Source organism: Bacillus rossius, chromosome 1 (genome assembly GCF_032445375.1).
Source record: "Bacillus rossius redtenbacheri isolate Brsri chromosome 1, Brsri_v3, whole genome shotgun sequence".
NCBI classification, from domain to species: domain Eukaryota; kingdom Metazoa; phylum Arthropoda; class Insecta; order Phasmatodea; family Bacillidae; genus Bacillus; species Bacillus rossius.
The window spans coordinates 134,694,798-134,720,177 of NC_086330.1; the positions used below are offsets into that span (position 1 = coordinate 134,694,798).

Here is a 25,380-nt window from a genome sequence, read left to right on the forward strand (position 1 = left end):
GAATCAATATGTAAGTTAATGAGTGATTTATTTAATGAATTTTGGATTATTTCCCGCTTTTCTAGCTACATTATTACATGATTTCAAGATGGTGGTCGAATTTCAAGATGGCGGGGGCACCTCGGTAATAAATGATTACTGCACTGTAGTGGGTTAGAATAAAATTATCCAGATGGAAATGTACTCCATAATACAAGTACACACACAAGATGGAGTACTCTGGCAGGTGGTAGCTCCTGGTAGCATGTACTGAACATAAAATGTCGGATCCATGATGGTCGACAAGGACAAAGTCAAATTTCAAGGACAAAGTCAAATTTCAATGTCACGGACAAATTTCAAGGTCAAGGTCAAATTTCAAGGTCAAGGTCAAAGTTCAAGGTCAAGGTCAAAGTTCAAGATCAAGGTCAAAGTTCAAGGTCAAGGTCAAAGTTCAATTTCAACAGTTGAGGACAAAGGTATGGTGACCAGATAATTATACTACATGTTATCGGCACACTCTAGCAGACGAAAACAAGATGGTGGTCTCCAGCGGATGAAGACAAGATGGCGGACATGATGCCATACCAGTTGATGATATATACCTTGGTACTGGTGGTGGTAGATCAGTCTAGGTAGCTTTCATGGAGGAAGGATCGACCGTTTACTCTCGCCGGGAATCGAACCAAGGACGTACATCGATATAATCAAACAGAATTCAAATACAATAATTTTTTGATGAATTTTGGAATTTTTTTCATTAAAATCGGATAATAAATAAAGATTTTCAAGATGGCGTCCAAATTTCAAGATGGAGGACATGACGTCATACTAAGTGAAGATATGTATACTTTGACATAAGTGGTGGGGGTCAGTCTGCCTGCGTCCACTGTGAGGAAAGGATCGGTAGCCATTTTTAATTTTTTTTGACCTCGTCGGGTTAGAACCGAGGACTCCGAACTCCGTGTCTAAAAAGTATGTTTTTTATAAATATTTTATGAAATTTATATTATTTAAATTTTTTTATAATTTTTTAAATTTTTTTTTATTAAAATCGGATAATAAATAAAAAAGTTAAAAATGGCGGCCGTAACGGAAATTGCAACGGTGACGTCATCATCCAATATGGCGGACAACACAATGCCGGAATTTTCTAGAAAACAAAATGACGTAATCCAAAATGGCGGATCCAAGATGGCTGCCATGATCTACTTGTCCCGTTACGTTATGTCACGTTACGCTGTGTCCCGTTACGCTGTGTCCCGTTACACTCATCCAAGATGGCCGCCGTGACGTCACAGATAGGCGTGACATCAGAGATGTGGCTCGGCACCAAGCACCACAGCCAGAAGCCAGTTTCAGGACCGGCTATTATATACTACTCCTATTTTACTATTTTTTTTAGGACTCCCTTCTTTTATCACCTAAATGATTTATTCTTTAAAACAGCATTCGTCTTTGAGCTGATCATTTTCTATAACAGATCGCCAAGGTTCGAACACAGCAGGTTTCCAGAAGCTTCTAGAAGGTGCAAGGAAGCTGAGTTTTGTGTTCAGAAAGTAATATATTTCATTTCTTCTTACTGAACACTTCATTCCACCCCACATAATTTCGGCCCCTTGAACCTGCCACCGAGTGCAACATGGTCTTGGTTATGAAAGTGAACAGTGTTGAAACCAGGCTGCTGTTTCAGGGAGTCCTGGAAGAAGCACTTCCCAAAGAGGGACCTGGTGGCTTATTCTGCTGCTCCTCTGCTCATCTACCCGACGCACTACACGGGGGAGAAGGGCTACGTGAGCGACACGGAGGACTCTCAGGTCCTCTCCAAGGACCCTGTCTCTTCTCCGAACAGGGACGATCTCTGAACGACTGATCACCTTGTACCACCTCTCCACAAGACCACAAGACTTGTGTGAGAGAGAGAAAACACAGAAGTGTGATGCAAAGTGCAATTTTACTGCACTGCTTCTTGTTCTCTTTGCTGACAGATTGCATTAGTTCATATATACAAGACTGCCTTTGAGAGCATTTGGATACACCTTAAAGGAACAAAAATTGCCTTCATGTTAAAAGTAAAAACTATTTTCTTATCCTGTTTACAAATCAAAAAGGTTCTATGACATGAAGCAGGAAATGTAACTTACCCTAAAAGAAGCTTTTTTTTTTTCTTCTTGCACTTTGCATTTAAATTGAATTTATTTCTGTACCTAGTATCTCATAAAGATTAAGATAAGTTTAGAGTGGATTACTTGAGAATGTGTAAGATGAAGAGGAAGAACCAGTCTCCAATGTTGACTCTGAATTTCAACAAGTTGCATTTGTGTCTATTCAGAACTATTTTAAATGTTTAATAGTTCATGCATTAGCCTTAAAAATGTTGTTTTTAAGGTATTTTTTTTCCTTTTATTCATTAAAGAATATAAGTTCAGTATCATAGGGTTGTGCATATATTAATATTATTAAATATAAGCAATAGTTGAAAAAGTTTGTTTAAATGAACCTAAAACAAAAAATAATTTGTTATGATTGCTCTCTAATAGAAATTAATCGCTAGACTTTGAGAGGATCTTTTTTCTTAAGGAAATTACATGTAAATACACAATAATTTCATTCTGGTTAAGACAAAAAACACTTAAAGGAGAAAATTATATTAAGTTACAAGTTAAATATCATTGTTATTTTAAAATACATTTTTCAAATCTAAATTTTAAAATCACAAATTTTTATGATACCAAAATATAAAGCAAAAATTATTTCACATTTGCGAATGACCATAGTTAAATTTTAACTAATATTTAATTTAGAATTTTTTTGTTCCAAATATCATCTTTTATTTTAGATCATCTCACAGTTGAAGTCACCGTATAATCATATTTGTCTTATAGAGTTGAAGTTTTATATTTCTGATCATCACATAATTAGGATGATCTTTTGGAAGTCATTCGATAAGACAGGATGGATTCAATGCTTAACATTTTAGACCTGATATTGATAGTGTTAAATACTGTACTCATTTTTTATTAGGGTATTATGCAACTGACACCCAACAGCACATAAATTCATATAAAGAAATGATATACTAGTCTTTCAGTACTCGCCAGTAATGTGTAATATCTGCTATCGCTTGGGGTTTAATACTAATTTTATCAAAACATATTGTTATGTCATGAGCGCCACCACATGGAATACTGGTTATGTGGACCCAGCAGCTCTCGTCTCAGGGCCGTGACATCACACATTGTAGCGAGGCCTGTACCCCCCCCAATTTATAAGAAAGCACTTATAACAAAACTACGTCCACTCTCAGCAGTGTACATGCTATATTAAGTACGGTGGTATGCTAAGCAGGCTCTCGGAGGCGGCCTTCACACCTCAAGTCTCCATGCGGTCGCTCACGTCAAAGAAACAATTATTCTTATTTCGAGTTTTATATCCGGTATACTTTTGTTCTCCCTATACATCATGTTACACTATTTCAAAGCCTGCGGCACGAATCAGTTTGAGGGTTTGGTCCAGGAAACCACATGTGCTGAATAAGTTAGAGTTCGTAATACATGACAAAGTTTAATTAATGAATAAAAAATAGTAATGATGTCAAACAGTCTACCACCCGAGGTAAGCCCTGAAGTTTCGTAAAAGCGACTTATATTTATTAAGTGAACAGATGTACGTGGATCAGTGATTACAAAATTGAAGACGACGGGTGAGCGGAGCTCCTTACCTTGGGTAGCGGCGGTGACAGACTGGACTCCTCTCAGCGCGCCCTAGAGGCAGGTCACCTGCCCGTTCCCAGCCTGGGACCGTTACATATATTTTGAAAGCATGCCACCAGAAAAAGGAATGACTTCATACAACCCTTATTTAAATATAGCCTAATGGCTGTAAACAATAATATTGGTTAACTAAACTATTTAAAACATACTAAATATTATAACTGGTCCACTTCATGACTCGTTCGGCCGTGGCACATTTATACAGTATATTTTAAAAGTACCCTTCTTGAGGTGGACACTCCATCCGCTATAACATAAAACACTTGTGACCAAAATAAAACAAGTTACATGTTAATTTAATTACTTAAATACGGGAGCGGAGCACTGAGATTATCACGCCCTCTAGCTGTAGTTTGTGGGTGGCGCGCTGTTAAAACACACTTACACATACACACGTACGGCGGGCTGTTTGAGACAGAGGGTGATGGTGAGAGGAGAAGGAGGCTTGAAGCGGCAAGACACATCGGGCTTAAGGGAAGGCGTAGCCCTGGACGATGTCATATCTAACCTCGGTAATAAACAAATTCATGTGTTCTCATGTTGCAAATACAACTTACAATACGAAACTCGGGCCTCTGACACAAAATGTAACTCAGAATTTTTTAAAAATAATGCAAAGCATGATAAGTATACGCAATATGTTTTTGAAGTGAATCTCACGTACTTTCTACACCCGCCGCTAGAATTTGCTGCCAGAATCGCAAAAGTGGCTTGCTACCATGACACGCAAAGGGCAACATGTTCGCTGCGTCGACTATCGAACCATTTGATAAGCATGCAGAAATTTTAAACTACTATGCAATGGCTCTGATAAATAGGAGAAACTAGAAATATACTAACCCTGGCTGTGGACCTGATTTTCAACAAGGAATTTTATTATAATACTACCCATCTTGTTAAAATTCATTAAATAGTTAATCCAATAACGTTTATGTTTATTATTGTGATTTTTGGTTCCTGCTGCCACCCACCATAACTGACAACAGCAATGTCCTGTTACACATTTTCATCATGTGCATGAAGTTACTCCCACCACATGCTGTATACTGAGAGATAAGACGTTACACAGTAATTATCTTTACACCTCTTGAATATTGATATAACACTCACATTTTTATTTCATTGACGTTCACCAAGAGAATTTATCATAATAAAAAATCTTCAAATTCTTCGAAATCATTACCACTACCTCATATTTGCACAACCCTAACAAATAATTAAAATAATATTTTTAACTGTGATTATACTTTACAGTGTCTAGAAAGTAACATTTGAAAACTGTCATTATTTTCTAAAAATTACATCATGGATGAAAGAAAGCAGATCTTTCATTTTTTTTACTGCGATTTACCAATGTCCATATACATTCTCACAATGTTCATATTTCTTTAATTAATGCTTTTAATATTTTAGTTAATAAATCCACAATTCCAGGTGAAGTATTAGAGCTACTGTTCAGAGAACTTTATATTGATCTATATTTAAGTATGGAAGGTATGTTATGCTGATTAGTTGTGATAAATTAAGATTTTTGTGATACCTTTACCATTTTGATTAATATGAAACAGTTCTAAAGTAGGATTGTGGTTAAGATTTGTTTGTAAATCTTTGTAAAAGAAAAATGGGTGCTAATAGCTTACTTTATATTTCTCAGCTCTAGCTATAACAAATAAGGTTGTTACCTAAAATTTTCACTTGTGATTAGAATATGTGCCATAATCTGCCATAATTAATACTTATTATAATATATTATCTGTGGTTCTGCTGAGCAGAGATTTTGTTAAGTGAACAGTTGGTTACTGAAGGATGATGGATTTTTGGTGAGTATAAGCCTGGTTTCAAAATGAACATAAATATGTATCAGCAGTAAATACTTTCACCAACAATTTGGGCTTTTCTATGAGTGAGCATATTAATTACCTACTATCATGAACCTGAATCCTATTCATGTTTAGATGGCTGGAAATCCTCAAAGTAGTTTGTAGTTTTTAACATCTAACTGAAAAAAAGTTACACAGTTAATAAGTATTGCAGTACAGACATGAATCCACTTCCTTGGGATCAACCTTTTTCACCTCCAAAATGAAATATCATTGAACTTAGGTGTCTTTAAGGACTTGTTAGTAATATGTTGTAATAATATTAAAACTTCTATCAGTCTTTATATTTCTGTTGAATGTTTTAATATATTATTTACCATTTTCTCTACATTATATTTTTCCAAAAATATTTTTTTTTGTGAAACTGATATTTTGTCTTAATATTGTTGTTATTTTGAAGTAAAAATGACATCAGCACCAAAAAATTCATGAAAATTATTCTGAATGCCTACTTATTGAAATAAGGTAACTTACAATATGACAATACTTAGCAGTAATGTCATAATTTTTTTAAATTTATTTAAGATATATTACTAATTTTCTCTCCAGTTAACCATTAACACACATAAAATACCATATTTAAATCAATCAAGATGGTACATCAACAGTAGAAAACCTTTTTTATTGTAATCTTACAAAACAAAGATATCCTAACCATTCATAGCTATTTGCTTGGTGTCTTCATTCAGTTTGTTTTTTCTCCTACATGTAAAGGAATGAACAAATCTAACCAAGCAAATAACCTTTTTCAGTTTGTTTTTTTCTCTTACATGTACAGAAATGAACAAATCTAACCAAGCAAATAACCTTTTTAACATACATAGTTCTGCTTCTACTAAAAAAAAAGAGAACAAAACTAAAGAAAAAATACTTAACATATTACTATAGTTAAAAATATACTATTTAGACTGATTTTATTTTTGCACTTGAACATTTTAAATCTTAATACATTAAGCTAAGTAGAAAGTTTGCACAGTATGTTGCAGAAAATGTTATTTCAATAAAATAGTTTAAAATTAAAATATGTCAAAGTGCCTTCTTGTATTTGATCTGTGTGTTTAAATTCTAGTTTTTAGTATCAAAATTTCCTGCATCAGCACCAAGTGCTAGTCTCAACTTTTCTTCAAGCGACAAAAATGTTTGCGATTCTTATTTTTTACTTTAACTTCATCAATTATTCTGCTGTTTTAAGTATGGCAGCAGTGGAATTTTATGCCCTCATTGTAACAACCAGCTGGTGTACCTTTGTGGAAGAGTTTATCTAGTAGTTACTGTTATTTCTAAAATTTTAATTTGTTTTATAATATTTCTGACAAGGTAGATTTGTCTGATGCAGGTAAACATACAACTAGCTTGCCATATGCCTGCACGCTGTTTTAAGTTAGATTTTTTACATATGTATTGCAAGTTGTTACAATTTTTAATTACTGTAGTTATGAACATTCTGTATCTGTAACTGTGCCATGATGTTTATTTAGAAGAGACTACATACTGTCAAATGAATATATATAGTATACGTCTTTAGAGAAAATGTATCTAGTACAGGATTATAGATTGATTGTAACTGTAGTTGAGAAACAAGTCATTTAAAAAAAAATTACATAGTTATGTAAATAATAAAATTAAGTATTAAACAAAACTACAATCAAAAGCAACTCATTTATGTGAAGAAGACATTTTTCATAGGTATTACCATAAACATAAATGATACTGAACTCCATTACTAGCAGTTGCGACAAATACAGTTACAAAGGAAAGATATTTTTATAGAAATGTTTCACAATGTTAAAATGTGTTTTATTGAGTTATTTGATCAATATGTACATGTAGGTATTTTACACAAAATTATTTGTTGATTAATGTTGATTAAGTTTTTTGTTAAGTGATTTATAAATAAAATGAAAATGTCATTACTAGCATTGTCCTTTTACATGAAAATTTTCCATTCTGAAAAATATTTAGTTTATCTTCTATGCTCTGTTGCAGTAAAAATGTGTGCTTAAAGTTAACTGATTTGTGTCACAAGTTATAATGGAAGAGAAAAAGGTCTGTGCTCATTTTTCACCTACGCAAAGCATTGCTTGGAGAAAGATTGTTGGTTGGCCTTACAGCTTTCTTCACCCACTCGAACCATATCTAGGGAAAACTTTCAGGAGCAGGATTCATCACAGATTAACCTGACGAAATGGCCTCTGGATCCTTATTTGTTCTGGTACACATCCTTTATTACTTATTAGTTACACATATGTTCACTAAAGATCTCAAAGTCTGGTTCAGGTGATTACCTTTAACTTACTACAGTATATGTGAAGTTTATTAAAAGAATATCACAATTTGCATTTAAAATGTCGACAATCACAATACATGATGGAAAATAAAAACCTTGTACAATAGAACCTTTATTAACCAGGGTAATTTTGGTTTGGGAGGGGGGGGGGGGGGGGGTTCAGCACGGATAAGCGAAAATCACTGGCAATCAAATTCAAATGTATTTAGGTTATACAATACAAAACAAATGTATAAGTATTACTGACACTAATTATTATTTTTTTAAAAATATGTATGAATGAAATTATTTGTAATGACCTATAATACACAGTTTCAATGAAAAATACAAATTATATTTACATTTCGATATGCATCGGTACATGAAATACACTTCGCGGGCTTGTTCTCTCCTCCTCTCCCCCCCCCCCCCCCCCCCCACCCCCAAGAAGTTTAATTTTTAATTAAGAACCCGGTTAACAGAATGCCCAGTTAATCAGGTCACTGATAATCAAGGTTCTACTGTAATTACGTAATTTTAGTAAAGTGTGAAAATGAAGCAAATATTTTTTTACATTTAACCATGCATACCACAACCCTAAAAATGATTGTGAGCAACAGCTGTTTGGAATTATTGTAAAAAGTATGTATGCATGTACTTTAGTAACTTAAGAAGTTCATGTAAATAGTGTAGCCAAGATAATTTTATACGGAGGGGTGTTATAGCAAACGGGGGCTTTATTTGCCTTTACACTTGGTATTTGCATACATATGGATAAATGAAGGGATAAACATTTTCACAGCTTCAGTTACCCAGCTAGTAGTCCGTCTTTTTGAACCAGAGCTGATGTAATTTTATTAAATGTTTTATTTTGATTGAGGTGTACGTGATATGTTTATTCTGTTGTTGCTGGGTTTACTTATGGTCTTTGCAACCTTCAGGGCATGGTCAATAAACTTTAACCCATTTGCCAAAGTGATGCAAATATGCATGGGTTTAATGCTAGCTTCACAAAATTGATTTTTAAAACCGTACAGTCTCTCATCACATGTGAGTCATTACAGATTTTAGGAGAGAAATAAAGTGTTATGGAGCCTGACCCTCTCCCTTGCAACCTTCTCCTGGCTATGTAACTAGTATTGCTGAAATCACAACAGCGCGACAGCGTGCTGCGTATGACACGTGACAGAAAAATATAGCGTTATTGTTATTGGAATATGCGGTTATCACTCATGAAAAACAAAATTAGACGATTGTTTCTATCACACACACACACAACATACATGCCACAGCCATCAAAGCTTAAATGTTTTGTTAATTGATATGTTTAATTCAAATTTAATATTCAGTTGGAAAGATAACAGCATGTAAATACATTTCACAGTTTTCACTAATAAATTTTGTAAAAAAAAAAAAAACTGTTTTAGTACATATATATACAAATAATAATAGTATTATCATCTCACCAGTTTAACCATCTTTCTGAAATAAAATTCTCACATTCTTTTAAGTAATGTCGTGCACACATGTGATGGAAATAGAAAATATTTCTAATTGGGAAGTCTGTCATGTCCGCTATTTATTTTGCCCTGTCGTCATGGATGTGTCAAATATGATTGGTTAGAAAAATATTTGCATCACACATCAGGGTATTGTGATCCGAGCATATATGTACAACTTCAAACCTAAAATCTACTATGTTTAATCATGATCCTGAATTTTACAAATTCTGTAAGAATTTTTATGACCTACATTTATGTTGTGCCGAAACATTTTGATTATTTTTTTCAAACATGGGTATTATTTAAACATTTATTTTTTTATGTTGGGTCAATATATGCTGACTCAGGTTTCGATTCTAATGCGTGGGATTCAATTTCAGATCCATCAAATTGCATACTTGTTACGATAATGCTTATAAAACTACTACTTGTTTGTATTCAAATGTAAAACACAATTTATTTCCAAAAGTAATTACAAATGATTTGAATTAAGTGTAATAACTGACAGCTTTATCAATCAAAGGTTCCCCAATTTACTGGGGAACCTCTGATTAATGGGAGACAAAATTCCTGTAAACAAATATGTTATAATACCTCTAATAAAAAATACAAAACTCAAGTTAGTCACATGTCACTTTTGTTTATAAACTTATGCCAGTGTTTGATTGACGTGTAGTACATGAAGTTCGGATTTGGTTTACGTAGTTGTGGTTTGTATTGTTTATAATTTAATAAGTTAAAAATATAGTTTTTTTTTGTTTGAGAGAGCGTGCATTCTAAATTTAGCATAGATTTTAGGCAATTAACAGACAAAAAATTATTGTGTCTGTTTCATTTTAATGTATCTTTAGAAAAATTATTTAGTTATAGAGCTGTTTAGTTATAAAGCTGTTTATTTTTACTCATAAATTTAGCATGTTAAAATTTTTCACAGACAATGTAGATGTCTGTAAAATAATCAAAAAACTTTTTGACTTCTAAAATGTTGTACGTCATACATATCTAATTTACTAACATTAAAAACCTCCATATAGTTCTTGTATACTCATGGACTACCAAAGTCACTAAATCATATGAAAATTATATTTTTTAGAGCATTTTTATTAATGTTTAGACATTTAGTATGTGTTAATAGTTATTTTTCATTACTTTATTATTAAAAAAATTGTAACATATGTTATGTATGTTATGTGCTTTTAAATAAAATAAGTTTATAAAATGTTATATGGTACCTACATTATTGTTGGTTAATTTCAAGTGCCATAAAAAATAAATCATTAATATTAGCATAATGTGTACCTACAATGTTTTATATAAAGTTATATAAATATAGCAATAAATATGCAAGAAAAAATTCACTAATTGCTAAGCATTAGTCAAAATATAGTGGAAATGTTATGGTTTACTCTAAAAGTAATTTGGATTTTTTTTTATTATTTGCTGTAATTATTTTTGTGTAGTTTTGTACCCTTACTATCATTATAAAACTACATGAATGTATGACCATGAAAACAATAAACAAACTTATATTGTCAAAATTTCTTAGCCATGTTATGTAAGTACCTGCAGTTGAACTTAAAATAATGTTATAAACAATTGAAGTCGTATTTTTTTAAAAATTGAAGTGTGAGCGAAAAAAGTTTTTTATCTTCAGAACAAACAGGTTAGTTAGTTTGATCATGTGACCATTCATACAAATACCCTTGGAAAACATTATGAAGTTTAAGTGCATTTAGGTGGTGATGTAAACATTTTATGCATTGTTTGGCATTTTGTTCTAAAGTCTATGAAAATGTACTGTTTAATAAATGTGTGATTACTAGGGGCATGTATTGCTTGTGTTTATTTTGTAAAGAATCTTTTGTTAGTTTTTATGACTGAGATATTTATTAATTACAAGAGAGTATCAGTTTAAATACACTTGAGCATGTCTCAATCATCTAATGCAATACAAAATTTTGAATTACAGTAATGGTAATTGAAATACATTACAAGACACAGTTACAGCCCACAGTTTATAATCCTGGAAAATGTGGTGGCCGCCTGTACAAGCACCCAGAATGCATCAATAAATTGTGTGTGCGGGAATACTGCTGTATTAGATTTTTAACAGTTCACAACAGTAGCAGAATCGCTAATCTAAACTGCACAAAAACCTTGACTGACTCACTGAACAAAAAAGCATTAAGAGTGCGCGATACATGTGGTTCCGAGCAGCAAAATCGACGTTTGCGGTGGAGCAGATTCTGTAAATACCATGACATAAATTGGATTTTGGTAAAATATTATTTACAGAGTAAGGATGGATCTTAAAATGTTATTACTCGAAATTTCGGTATACGTATTATTTTATTAACTAATTATTTCTAAAAACGGCGAAGTTTAGTAAACGAATGCTAGTATGATTTGATTGGAAATGGGAAACAAAATAATAATATTATACAACACATATGTGTTCATGAGTTAGAAACAGCAGGATCCATTTAGAAGCAATACCAGCTGAAAAATCTGTTCCGCCGTAACCTTTGTAATCTGTATACGAAGAACGAATTTTACACATCGTAGTTCACGCGTCCACACACAGATGTCGGGCACTCCGCACGCAGAGGTTCATTGCAGTAGCACATAACAGATGTCGCACATGTCGGAGGTCGTCACTACTTGTTTTGTTGTATCGCGCTACCACGAAGCCACATTTTTAAATTGAAATAGGTGGGAAACGCTGCAATTGGTGGCAATAAGACGCGTTTTAAAAAGAATAGTGACAAAGGAAACCTGCTTCTTTCTGCAAGGCGGAAAAATAAAAGTTAGGTAACTTATTTTTAAATTGATGATATTAGTTTGTTTTTGATTCCAAAATCTTTAAAACGAGTGTATAACACTTTCCATGTATCTGAATATTTCAAATAACAGCAGCGCAGAGACTGTAGCATCCGGGACCGGCCGCAGCGTGGGAAGATAGCGCGGGAAAGGGCGGGCGGTGCCGGGCTGGCGAAGCCAGTGGAGTGCGCATTCCACGTTCACACGCTGGTGACAGTAGATAGGACAAACTGAATCCTTAAAAATGAGATCATACCATGTTTCACCAACATCGGAAAAAAAAATTACAACTTTTGATCTCTTTAGTTTATTACATATCCAGTTATTATAATTACATACGGCCATATTTGTATTGTCTCGTGGTAATAATGGGATTTGAAAGTAAAAGTATATAATTTAAAATGTCACTGAAAACTAGATGCTGCGTGGCATTTTGCCGAAAACGAAAATTAGAACACGTTGGCCTGTCGTTCTCCATATTACCTGCGAGGGCTGCTACTGTAGTTTTTGAAGTTTAAAATTAAAAAAAAAAATTAATAATGGAATGGAAAATAAATATAATAAACAAAAATAAAATTCATTACTAAACGATCATCAGTTTCAATCTGGCTGTATAATTAATTGGGACTTTACTAGTGCAGAAAAATATTATATAAGTGCATACACTTGTTTAATCTTCCTCTAGATAAATTGGTGGTCATGTGGGTAAAGGCGTCATAGCTTTAAACTAATGTTTGAGGGTTCGATTCCACTTTTAATCTTTTTTTTTTTTCTATTGCGGAAATAGTTTAACTTCCCATTATAAGGACTAACATAAAGCAATTTTACAATATCAGTAGCCTTTATCGAAACAATATAAAATATGGCGACTACAAAGGTGCCAACTATCACACACTAAACCTTTCTCAGGTTGTATCTGGCTGTAATTTTTTTGTTGTTAAGTTGCAAAGAAATGGTATGATCGCAAAGGTTTTGTTTACAAATTTAAACAAACGATCATTACTATGGGAGTGGCGCCTCTCCCTTTACTTACTCTACGTGCTGCGGCCGGAGGTTTTTTTCCCCCCTCGTTACAGTAATAGTCGTTAATATTTAATGATATGTTGTTTATAACGACAAAATACACACAAGTAATACCAAATATATTTAGTTCGAAAAGTTAAAGAAATAAAATGGGAAGAAAAAAAGGGGGGTGGGGGCAAATGGGCCAGCCCCGATTTTACAAAGGCAGCGATTTTACGAATGCCATCCTTGGAACCGTGAGCCAAGGGCACCCATACCCATGGGCAGGGTAGGGCCGTGGCCCCCTCCCCCAGCTTTCAGGAAGAGGAAAAAATGTATGGGTTTTTGAGGATTTTTGGCAAATTGTAATTTTTGACACTTTTTGTCAATATTTGAAGGCCTGCCCCCTCCCCCTTACAATCTATCATATAGTCTCCCCCCCCCCTACAAACTTCCATATGGGCACCCTTGCCGTGAGCATACGTAAAATCGTGGTTCTAGTATTATTAAAATGTGGAAACTAACAAGTTCTAGTGTTGTCACAAAAACGAACTCGAACCCAAATTTATTGACACGAACTTGAACCGAACTATTTCAAAGTTCGGTTCGAGTTCGAAATTTCGAACGTTCGCACAGCCTTATGCAATAGAGTAGAGCACTCCTCAACCTGAATCATTGGGGGGAGGTCTATTCCGGTTATGGGAAAATTCCGGGTAAGGGGAGTTGCGGTAGGGAGGCAAATAAAAAGGCCTTTACATGCTGCACATATTAACTTATATGTATAGCCAAAGTTCTACTGTAAATATTTTCCAGTTATAAAACCATACAATAAAAAATATGTAGATCTACAAGTACTGTTTTCAAAACGTACCGGGTCCAAAAACTCAGGGCTGGTTGAATAACCTTCATTCTAGCAAGCTGGCAAGCGAGTGTTTCTTATCTCTGTGGGTGGGGGCGTGCGTGAGCGAAGAGGACGATGAAGAGGGTTCGGGGGAGGTAGTAGGACTACAGCTGCAGTGTTGTGATACTTCTGTGTTGACGTGTTAGTGATTCGCACTTCCTGGAGAGTGTATAGTTACTGCCACGCACAGTTTACATTTCACATACACAAGAATAACACTTCAAGCATCTTGTTTAAAAACACAGAGATAGAAAATACAGATAAATGTAGACTGTTTAACCATATATTAAAGTATAAATATTTACATAATACATATTTGTACACTAAATTATTGTCTACAAACTGAAAGCATCACACATTGGAAGTAAATGTTACTCGCTATCACGTGTGTCAGCGTGTATAGTGGGAGTCGGTGTACATACTCTCGGGCCGGCCGGAATTTTCCGTTTACTTGACATAGTGAATCAATAAAACTACTTATAGGATAAATATCTTTATAGTAATTCACGTCCTACGCGAAAACCAGCGGTGTATTTACGCAATGCGCGGGAAAGACAGGCTATAATTAGCTCTCTGACAGACGTGCGCGCGCGCGCCTACATGTACAGTCAGGCAAAAGCAAAAACGCCTCGTTCCAGTGCTGAAATGTTTTGGAGGTGTTTTGTAATGTTTTAATTTTTTTGGAAAATTAGTTCCGGATATCGGGAGTTCCGCTTGTGGGACTTATTGTTGAGGGGTGCTCTAACTGTACTACTCTTGAAATGTCACACGTGAATGAAAACTTATCAAATAAGCGTAGCATAGCAATTATATATCGCGTCTATTAAAAACATGATTTCAGAGGATTTAAAAACGGCTATCCAGGACTCTTTTTGGTCATTACATATTTTCTATTGCTACATCTGGACACACATTAATGTTAATTGTTGCTGACATCACATAACACAGTATAAACAAATACTAAACGTCCAAAATATATACGGCACAACTGCATTTCCAAAACACTATCTAGCACTAGCGGCCGGCCGAGGTCGACGTGCGACCTGAAAGATAAGTTGTAACGCTGTAAGCAACTACCGCGGTTACCATAAAAGGCAAATGAATGGGTGTTATGAGTTTAACGGAGGGGAAAAAGGAAAGGGAGGATGGCATCGTGTTGTGAGGTTGTACGGGCCAGCAGATGTTTTCCTCAACTGTAGTTCCGGATAACTGGATGCCGGATACACGGGGGAGGAGTACAGTTTAATAGAATATTATAATTAGATCGTAAAATGTTATTGGTCCCGAAATGTTTGTATCAGTACGCGGTGTAACATAGTTACACTTATTTGTGAGGAGTATTTCAAACTTTTGGGCACGGTAAACGATTCTTACGAGCTGCTATAGCTTCAATTATTTAATGTTTACTACTTTTGGTGGTGAAGCTTTTATGTGCTTTTGTTCTGTTTTGTGCGAGTACATTACAATAATTGTAATTTTCACCGCGACTGGAGAACATTGTAAAAAATCTCACGTGTCTAAAAATTTCATAAATACGCATGAAAAGATGAATAGAAAACAAATTGCAATGGCTACTAAGGTACTATTCCATCTTTAACAATTAATCGTTAATTTGTGGTATCATATGTGGTTTTCTACTAAGACTATGCTTTATTTCAAAATAAATTTTGACGTACTTTATATAGTAAATTTAAAAAAAAAAAAACTTATTGTTGGAAAATAACTTGAAAGTTTATGTATTTTATCGCTCAAAGACTTGTTGGAACCTACAGCTTCGAAGCAATTTGATACCCCGAAAATCTTAATGAAATTTAAGAACCGTTACTAATACTTAGCTAACCAACATGGAGGATTTTGGGCTCTTTTGGCGAAAAACCGAGACTGCCTAAAATGACTCATGAAAACTGAGTCAATAAAGGTGCTTCACCTACACCATTACAGACATCCTGCACTACGCCAAAACACCCTGACCCTTTGACCCCATAACATGTAACATTTTTGAAATATTGTATTTCCCCCAAATTTAATGTTACTGACAATATTTCATTTTCGTGACTTTTTATTTATACATACACGACTATGTGACCTTGAACTTTACTACATAGCCAAATGAGCCAAAAATCCCCCCCCCCCCCCCCCCCCCCCTTATATATGCCCATGGACCTATCCTACTGTAAATTCATTTCATATAATTTTCTTAAAATATAGGTACTCCATAATCTTTTATATTTTCTACACACATTTCTTATTATTTTGTGGATGCGATTTGTAAAACTTCGATTCTTGCAAGGGCCGAACACGGAATGTCAACTTTCTAAAGTATTCTATATACATTTTTAAAGTTAGTAATGTATTATATATATATTATATGTGTAAACTTTCTACTGTATTCCATATAAATAAATAAATATATATATATATATATATATATATATATATATATATATATATATATATATATATATATAAAAACTTTCTAATGTATTCTATATACAACGTGTATCTAAAACATACTGACAAATTCTGGCAGAATATTCCTGGCAAAAATACAAGACGTAAACCTGTGTACCATACTTTTCTCGTCAATGGATTCGGAGTTTTGAACCCCCAAAAATCAAATTTTCTTATTCTTGAATAACTTGCACTGCGTCTGATGATTTTGTAGAACGCAAATTTTTCACCACTAGATACGTAGGTTGTAATGAACATCCTTCAATGAATATAACTGCATTTCTGTTTTAGCACATTTTACCACCTGAAAAGCTAATAATAAATATTAAAAAAACCGGGGCAGGCATTACAAAGCACGTTTGCAAGGTGTAAAGTTTCCTTTCTAAAAAAATAATATGCCACAGTTTACTTACTGATGATAATTTCAAGATATGGAAAATTCCATTTTCGGAGGTTCGTAACTCGATTTATGAGTAAAGTGGTTATTAGGCTTTCGTCTTGTATTCTTTCCAGAAACAGCCTGCCGAAGTTTGTACATGTTTTAGATACACGTTGTGTATATATGTAAACTTTATATGTATTCTATATATATATATAATATATATATTTTGCTCAATAACCAAGAGTAAACTTACTTTGGTTACGTTAGTGAACCTATGACTAGCATATGGAAAGAAAACGCTACGTAACATGAACGAAAAAAAATATTAAGTAAAACATAATTTTTCACTCAAATTAATTACAACTTTCAATATTAATTTTCGATGGGCTCTTTCATGGGCATCTTTATTGGAAGGCCGCGGTGTGCTAGGGATAATGGCTGTCGCTCATTAGCTGTTATAGTCTCTGTATCATATTTAGATATACGGTAGCTTCAATTACAGAAAAGCCACTGAGCGACAGGCAGCAAGCCCTCCCACACCTTAGGCCGCGGCCTTCCACCATAGACGGTCATGGCTCTTAACGACACATATAATTTATTCTAATATTTGCCGCAATATAGAACACTACTTAAAATATAACAAGACTCTCTGAAAAAGGATTGAAACCCAGGCCACCGCGAATGCGAGTTTAGTAATTGTACCTTCAGAGGTAGAATATAGGTGGGTAGTTACCACGACCATGTTCTACGTTATATGAGAAGAGACATACGTTTCCTTTCTGTAGCGAGAAGTTGGCTCAATTTCAACATACCTAACACAATGATAATATAGTGAACTGTCATTCAATTTCGAAAACCGATATGGTAATATTTTGTATTCAGAAATAACTTCCATTGAGATAAAGTCCATGTTGTCCGAACTTTGACGTTCACTTTTTTAAAAGTTTCTGGCAGTCCAATAGTTTTCTGGTAAAATAAGATCTTTGCAATCCTTTTCACAGAGACCTTTCTCACAAGCTAAACGTCAAAATTCGTACAATGAAATAGATTATAGTAGTTCTGTTTAAATTATGATTACTAGTTGTGATTGCAATAATAATAATAATTTATGTGTAATATACTGTAATGCCAGTAACATTAGCTTTTAAGTTCACTTAATTGGTTACGGAGCAAATATTATGTTGAGCGATAAAAAAAGGTATACTTAAATATACATAACATACATTTATAAAAGTTAGTTAACTTAAAGTTAAAATTAAAGTATGGACATTTGGATTTACAGAAAATATATAAACTATTATCTAGGTCCATTGTGGGAAAAAAAAGACAAATTCTTGTTTGACTTTTCTTAAAATCAAAAACGCAGACTACACGGACTTCAGGTTTTTTTTTTTTTTAACTTCGAAACGAAATTTGGAGAAACAATTAACACATTTTCATTTAGAAAATAGTAAACTAGCAAACTGATTAGGATAATATTTCCTGGAGTAATTCAGCTTCAGTTGCCTGAGCCAGTACCTAGTAATTCGGGTGCCGGGACGCCGGCCAGACAGAGCGGAAAACTGTTCCAGCCTATCAGGACGCGCCATTGGTATTAACGCCACCTCGCGCGATAAGAGCAGAAAAAGTTGAGGTCAAGCCGATATTTTGTAATGCGGAAAGTGATCGCCGATTTTTCAGAATTGAATATGCTGTTATCTTCTCAAACTATTAACAAATTATGTTGTGTTTTATTCTCTAAAAATCAACGGTATATTTGTTACAAAACACGAGTCAGAAACGTCAAGTGTATTAATAAAGGTATAAATAAGAAGTTTCGTTCTGCAGTTGTCAGAAAGATGACAATACTAAACTATTAGGTATGTAGTGTAGACTTGTATCTAAAGTTATTATTTTTTTTTTTTTCGCTTGCAGTAAAATGTAAAATAAACATGAGTGATAATTTTACTTTGTAATATTTTATGTACCGGAACTGTTGAACGGTTTTTATTTAAACGAAGTGGTGTTGTATCACACAGTACCATCCACGAAGCGTAAAGGTTATAAAATGGACGCCGAAACAGTTAAGCATAAAATCGGCGTTCCTTTAAACGAATAAAAAAAAGATCTATCCGCTCTGTCTGGTTTGTATGAAATGGGCGTGATAGTCCAGTGACGTCTTGTGCTTCTCAGCACATCACAAAGCCGTTGCCTCGGCTGCTTCAGCTGACTCATCCCACCCTATCAGCCATCCCCCCCCCCCCCCCCCTCTACATGTGGCATTCCGTTTTCCTACTAGTTCGTGGGATTTCCTCATGATGCCGCGCCGTACGCTCTTCTAGCAGAATGCAACGCTATCCTATGAGGAAAACATGAACCACTTCAACTGACCGCGCGCGAGAAAATATTATCTCCCTCGCACTCTTAAGTGATGAGCTGATACCTTAAGATATATATATATACACACACACACACCAAGATACATACACACACATACATACATACACACACAAATACACGTACACATACACGTATGCATAGCCATCATGGGCCTTAAAAAAATTGTTTTCTGCGGAGTGTGGTACATAGTTGTCAATTACTGTAAAGATAAAAAATCTGAGCTTCAAAATAATTATTACAACTGTTTGGTGTTTATAATTAAATTTTATTATTTAATATTACAATGCATAATGCAATGAATTTCAGCTCTGGTTAATTGAAAAAACTGTCAAAAGTTAAAAAATATATTTTTTAATTAAATATTTTTTGTATAAAATCTTAAGGCTAAGTGGAAAACAACCTCCAATTTTGGTGATTAATAATAATTAAGTACATTGTGAAACAATAACAAATTAACAGTAATAGCAAGATTTATTCCTCTCACATTAAGTGTATATACAAAAAGTACAAAACGATTAGTAAATATTCTGACATACAGGTACATACTGTCAAATGACTTTGAAACGAGCAAAATATGTTTAACACTGTCCATAACCAACAAATCAAGGTAGGAATGTGTTTTTTTTTTCTTTTCGTTTTTTTTTCCCCAGTAATCTTTATTTATGGCAAAATGCTTCAGTTGCAGTCACAGATCATTTCCTTCCATTTGGTGCAAACAAAAACAATGCAGTGGTCTGGACCCGAGGTGGTCTACGTAGTGGCACTCCTGGGCTCCCCTGCCGTTGTCAGGAGGTGGTCCGGGACCTCGTGTGGCCCCGCGCCCAGCCGAGTGCTGATGATGTACTTCAGCGAGCCTGCCTCCTTAGGCTCCATGCCCAGCTTCAAGACGTCCTGGCACATCACACACCTTCTTATACTCTATTTCCTACATCATTCTGTATACAACCAGTTATTTTTAATTGAATTTGAATAAAAACACTTAAATATTTATGAATACTATATAGAATTTGATTAGCAAAAGAGCAAGGGAAAATTTTCATGATAGTATCAAAGTCATATTTTAACAAATGTGTACTTGCACATAGTTTCGTGCAATAGCAATAGATATTCATTTGCAGAATATCTATATAAACAAGGTATTATTTAAAATTTTTAGGGTCTTATTTAAGTGGATGAAAATTATCTATTGTTTGCTGTTTTTAAATAATCAAAAAATTACAAATTCCAGATTGTCCTGCCATCTTAAGCTATTCTGCTGTTAACTGTGCACATGTTGGAATAAAATAATATAGCTATCACACTGGACTCATTAATTTATTTTGTCTAAGCATGCACACATTTATAAAGTACAACAAAAGCTCAACCTCATGTGAGTTTCACTGTGTCATATGTAACCTATGCACTACACTTTGAATGCAGTGCAATATTTGCTATTCTGAAGTTTAAGTATTTGAGGCTGAACCAAATGAAAATGAAAATCGACTTGCAGTTTCCCACCTGAAGTAGAGTCCACATGGATGGAACGGGGCTGACATAGCAGCAGGCTGCCCTGCCGAGGGACAGACCTGTCGTTCCGGCCAGCCTGAAGAATGCATGAGATGAGATGGGATGTAGAGCAGTGGCCGGTAATTGGTGATAGAAACAGGAGTACCCCGAGAAAATGTCTGCCACGTTTCCCACTTCCGAGAAATACGGGTTTCACCCCACCGGGAATCAAAATCTAAATCGCCTCGAAAGGAGGCGAGTGATCTAACCACTCCCACCGCGCGTGAACCAAAAAAACACATAATAAATTATTTGTTTTGATATTTCAAAACTTGAATATTTGCGCAGGCCTGTATACAAGGTATAATGAAACTTTAATCACTGAAATGAGCCAAAACTAAAAGCATGTTACTGTTGCACAAAGGAGAATGGACTGACTAGCTTGAGCCTTAAACCTGTCATTGGTCACGTGATTCAATGTTACATTGTTGGTCATGTGCTAGAATTTATCACATTTGCTTCCTTCTTTATGAAAATGTATCTAAGTAAAAAAAAAAAAGAGAATACTTACTGACTACTTTATTTATTTGGTATATTTTGTGCCTTAAAATTATTATGATATTACATTTACACGAACAAAAGTGTTTAAAAACAACAGAACCTATTTAAATATATTAAAACTCACTTAAGACATTCCTGCAATAATAAGTTTTCCCACTTATTAAGTTCACATAATTATTCCCTTGATCACTTCCATATATCCATATGTTAATTTTTCCCATTCATAATGTTTGAGTTAATATATGCTTCCCGCATATAACGTTCAGCATTTGTGGAAGAAAATAAAGTAATATTGTTTTATCTTTAAACTTTTAAACTCTATTTATCATTAAGTTTTAAAAATTTGTATTTTTCCAAACGATAACAAAATAATTTGTACTGCCCATGACCGTCGAAACCTGTGCCACATGCCGTACACTGTTACAAGTGAATTTTTCGACCAATCATCTGCTTGCATTGGTATAGTCTTAGAGGCTGTTCCATTTTCCCTATTTGAGTTATACACAGCAAACCAGATTACCACCAGCCAATAATAGTTGACCTGTTTGCATTTTTTTTTAAATTTTTTTGTATCGTGATTAGTAAACAATAATTGATAACCCGCAAATAAGGGGTTTTAGTTTGTGATCTTTTTAGGGGTGATTTTAAGGTTATCAAGCATAATAAACATTTAGTGCATAATGGCATCTACAAGTACATAGTGGAGGATCCATTAAACAGAAGGCATTGTCTTTTGAAGAAAAAATGAAATTAATATAGGAAGTTGATGTGAATCTTTGATACCAAAACTGAGTATGGCAAAAAAATTCGGGATGTAAATCATGATGAAGCGGGACTAACTTTTTGCTACTTGTGTTTCGTCCAAGTGTAAAATAATGAAGGTTGGTATATACACAAAACGTTCCAGATAGTGAGAGGAAGAGCTTGTGGCAACTGGACAACTTTATAATGCATCAGTCTGAAAATGTGTTAAAACAAACAACTCTGACCCAGCATTTTTCAAAACAGTAAATCTTAGTTACTGTTTGTTTGTTTCTAGTGTTGTTTAGATAAATTTTACTGTGGTTACTGAATTAAATTTGGTTTAATAATTATGTTTACTGATTCTTGTATGGAATTTCCAGCACGCTGACAATAATACGTAAGTGTAATTTATTAGATAATCATAATACAGTATTTCATTTTAGTAAAATTTGTTTTTATGTAGCAACTGAATTTTAATACTTTTTCCCTTTTAATAAATTTTTAGCATCCAGTCCATTGAAAAATGTCTTAACAGGGTCTTACTGTGTAAGTATTTTCCTTTTCACCCTACAGAATTATGCCTAAGTATTGAATTAAGCCTGTGAACAAAACTTTATATTAAACAAAATTAATAAGTATAATTATAAGTGAAATTTTTAACCATATAGAATTTTTATCTTTGCCAGTTTGGTCAGTATAAATAGAAACTTCTGGTCAGACACTGCACACACTTTTGTAGTTTTTTTTTTCCGCAGAACAAATTAACAAATCTCATTTTCAGGAAATATGTTGCAACATCATTGCCAAAAAAATAAAATAAACTGAATCTACAGTTTCAAAACCATCTCCTATTTCACCAATGCGATTGGTCAAGTTCTCCCATACTACGTACACTAGACAAAGAACTGTCTCAAGGTCAAAAATGCATTGTTCGTCACAACCTGTTGACCAACAAAAGTTGAAAACAGCTAGACAAGAGGACAAGGCAGGCTCTTCTCCAAAAATAAAACATAATTTTTTTTGTATGAGAGAAATGCACATAGCATTACCAATGACTGGTTAACAGCCACACATAAGGGTTCTGCTATCTGTCATGGTCTCTTTTTCTATGCTACAGAAATTAAGTAAAAGCTAAGGCAGTTAAAACTTATTTCCACCCCTCTCCCCTACTTTTTTTGTTTCTAGAACTGCTGGTCAACAAACTAAAATTTTAAGACTATGTGTGAAAAGCAAGGCTATGCTGTTTCCATACTCAAGACCAAGTGGCCTCACATCTTATACATATTTTTTATTGCACAATCATCTCACATTTTATGCTGAAATCTAGTTTTAAAAGTAGAGGTGTAACTTTTATGTGAAAAAATAAATGTTTGTTAGGTGAAGTTTTTCAAAAAACAAAACCTAGTCATGATAAGTACGTTTATTTAAAAAGTAGAGTATACAAAAGCATGCCAAACAATTTAAATTAATAAGTCATGCAACAAAAACATTTCGTTAAACTTTAAAAAAAAAAAAAAAAAAAAAAAACAGAGACCCGAATGTGAGCAGGAACTCATAACTATTGTCGTAGTACAGTTACCACGAAAGAGTGCAGACTATCAAATGTAGTTAACTTGGCACTACACAAAGAGTGCGCAAATTGCATGCAATCGCGAACTGTCTATATCAATATTTGACTACGTGGGCATGACATGACATGAATGACGCTACCTAGCGCTGGCTACATTTTTATAAGAGGTACACAACGGCGACAAAGACAATCCGATAAAGATTATAACATTTGAAAAGTATTGTAATAAAATTTACACATAACACTATTTCGTGTTTCTCTAAATTCAATAAGCAAGCTGTAATATCCAGAAGAATATTAGATTTCAACTTTTAAATGCATTGTTTTGTATGGGAAAACCACCTACACAAAGTGCTCCGAATCAAACAGCGTGACCAAAAACATGCAACATTTCTGTAAGAATTTTTTCCTTAAATTTTGGCCCCTAAAATAACGGTGCGATGATTATGCACGTGCGACAATTATGCGATAAAACATGGTATAAAGGTGTAAATTTATTTTCCCATTAAAATTTCCATGTCATTTTGTAAATCGAGTATAGAACTTTTCCAGATTTTTTTTTTACATCTTAATATTTGGGATCATCTTCCATTTTAAGTTGTTACATTCTAAATCATTAAATTTCAGGTTTGTATTAAATAACATAAAACCTTTTTTATTATTATTTTTAAAAGTGACCCACCTCATTGATGTGAGGAACAGCTACAGGTATGCCTTGGAAATACTTGGTAGAGTTGTTTCCAGGTGGAAATACATGATTGATGGTTGCCACCAAACGAGGCAAGTTTTCCTCCAGCACAAACAGGCAAGCATTCGGCCCAGCATCAAACGTGTACGCAACCTTGGGGAAAATAACATTTACTGAGCAATTTTTTAGAGTGGACCAAAACACAGTAATATTTTCAGAACTATGTGTTGAACATTTTTTCCTACTACAGTAGAGCATCCTGTATCCGTAATTCTACTTACCGGAATTTCTACTATCCGGATGTTTTCCGAGAGTTAAAAAAAATTTACAAAATTTAAAAAAATATATATATTTTTAAATGAATTATAATATATATTAATATATATTATTCCCGCGGAAGTAAATACCGATTTTTTGCGCAGTTCACGCCCCGTCTAGTCAGTCAGGGTGCACTTGATTTTATAAACACTCAGCGAGTTATGATGGAAGCCAAGGCTTCCGGTCTCGCGACTGCAGTGCACGGGCGTCGAGCGCATATCAGGAATTGGCGGCAGCGGCCCCGCCTACACGTGAGCGCGCCGTGATAACGCGTTGTAGGGGAGGGGGAGTGGTGTATTGTGTGCGTTCAATGTCAGTCTTGCTTGTGGTGCGCGATCGCTAGTATGTACGTTCCTGCAGACACGTGATGTTTTCAAAACATAAACTTCCTGGTGATGAGGAAAAGAGTAGTAAACGAAGGAAAAAAGTTCTTACCATTAAAGAAAAGGTTGAGATTCTCAAGAAACTAGATGCTGGGACTTCTGTTAAAAATCTCAGCCAATCGTATGATGTCGGCATTTCGACGATTTACGACATAAAGAAACAAAAGAATGAACTGTGTAAATTTTATTCGGCCAGTGATACGAAGAGAGAAATTGAAAACAGAAAAACAATGCAGGGTAGTAAATGTAGCGACCTTGATAATGCTTTTTATCAATGGTTTCGTTTGCGGCGAAGT

At 34.3% G+C, this 25,380-nt stretch overlaps 2 protein-coding genes across 3 annotated transcripts in view; one reads left to right on the forward strand and one right to left on the reverse strand.

The window, feature by feature from the left end:
• Positions 1 to 11,232, forward strand: part of LOC134546181 (glycosyltransferase 25 family member-like) — a 344,576-nt gene extending 333,344 nt beyond the window's left edge. Inside the window, exon 5 of the mRNA XM_063388767.1 lies at positions 1,673 to 11,232. Coding sequence (XP_063244837.1) covers positions 1,673 to 1,844 — 172 coding nt within the window. The 3' untranslated portion in view covers positions 1,845 to 11,232. The remainder of the gene's footprint in view (positions 1 to 1,672) is intronic.
• Positions 11,233 to 19,579: 8,347 nt separating this feature from the next.
• LOC134546182 (diphosphomevalonate decarboxylase) overlaps positions 19,580 to 25,380 on the reverse strand; it is a 33,153-nt gene continuing 27,352 nt past the window's right edge. Inside the window, exons 9-10 of one of the 2 annotated variants that reach the window (XM_063388768.1) lie at positions 24,378 to 24,536; positions 19,580 to 20,226 (exon numbers count right to left, since the gene is read on the reverse strand). In XM_063388768.1, the coding sequence (XP_063244838.1) occupies positions 20,086 to 20,226; positions 24,378 to 24,536 (300 nt within the window). In that variant the 3' untranslated portion in view covers positions 19,580 to 20,085. The remainder of the gene's footprint in view (positions 20,227 to 24,377; positions 24,537 to 25,380) is intronic. The other variant, XM_063388770.1, reaches the window with a different exon arrangement.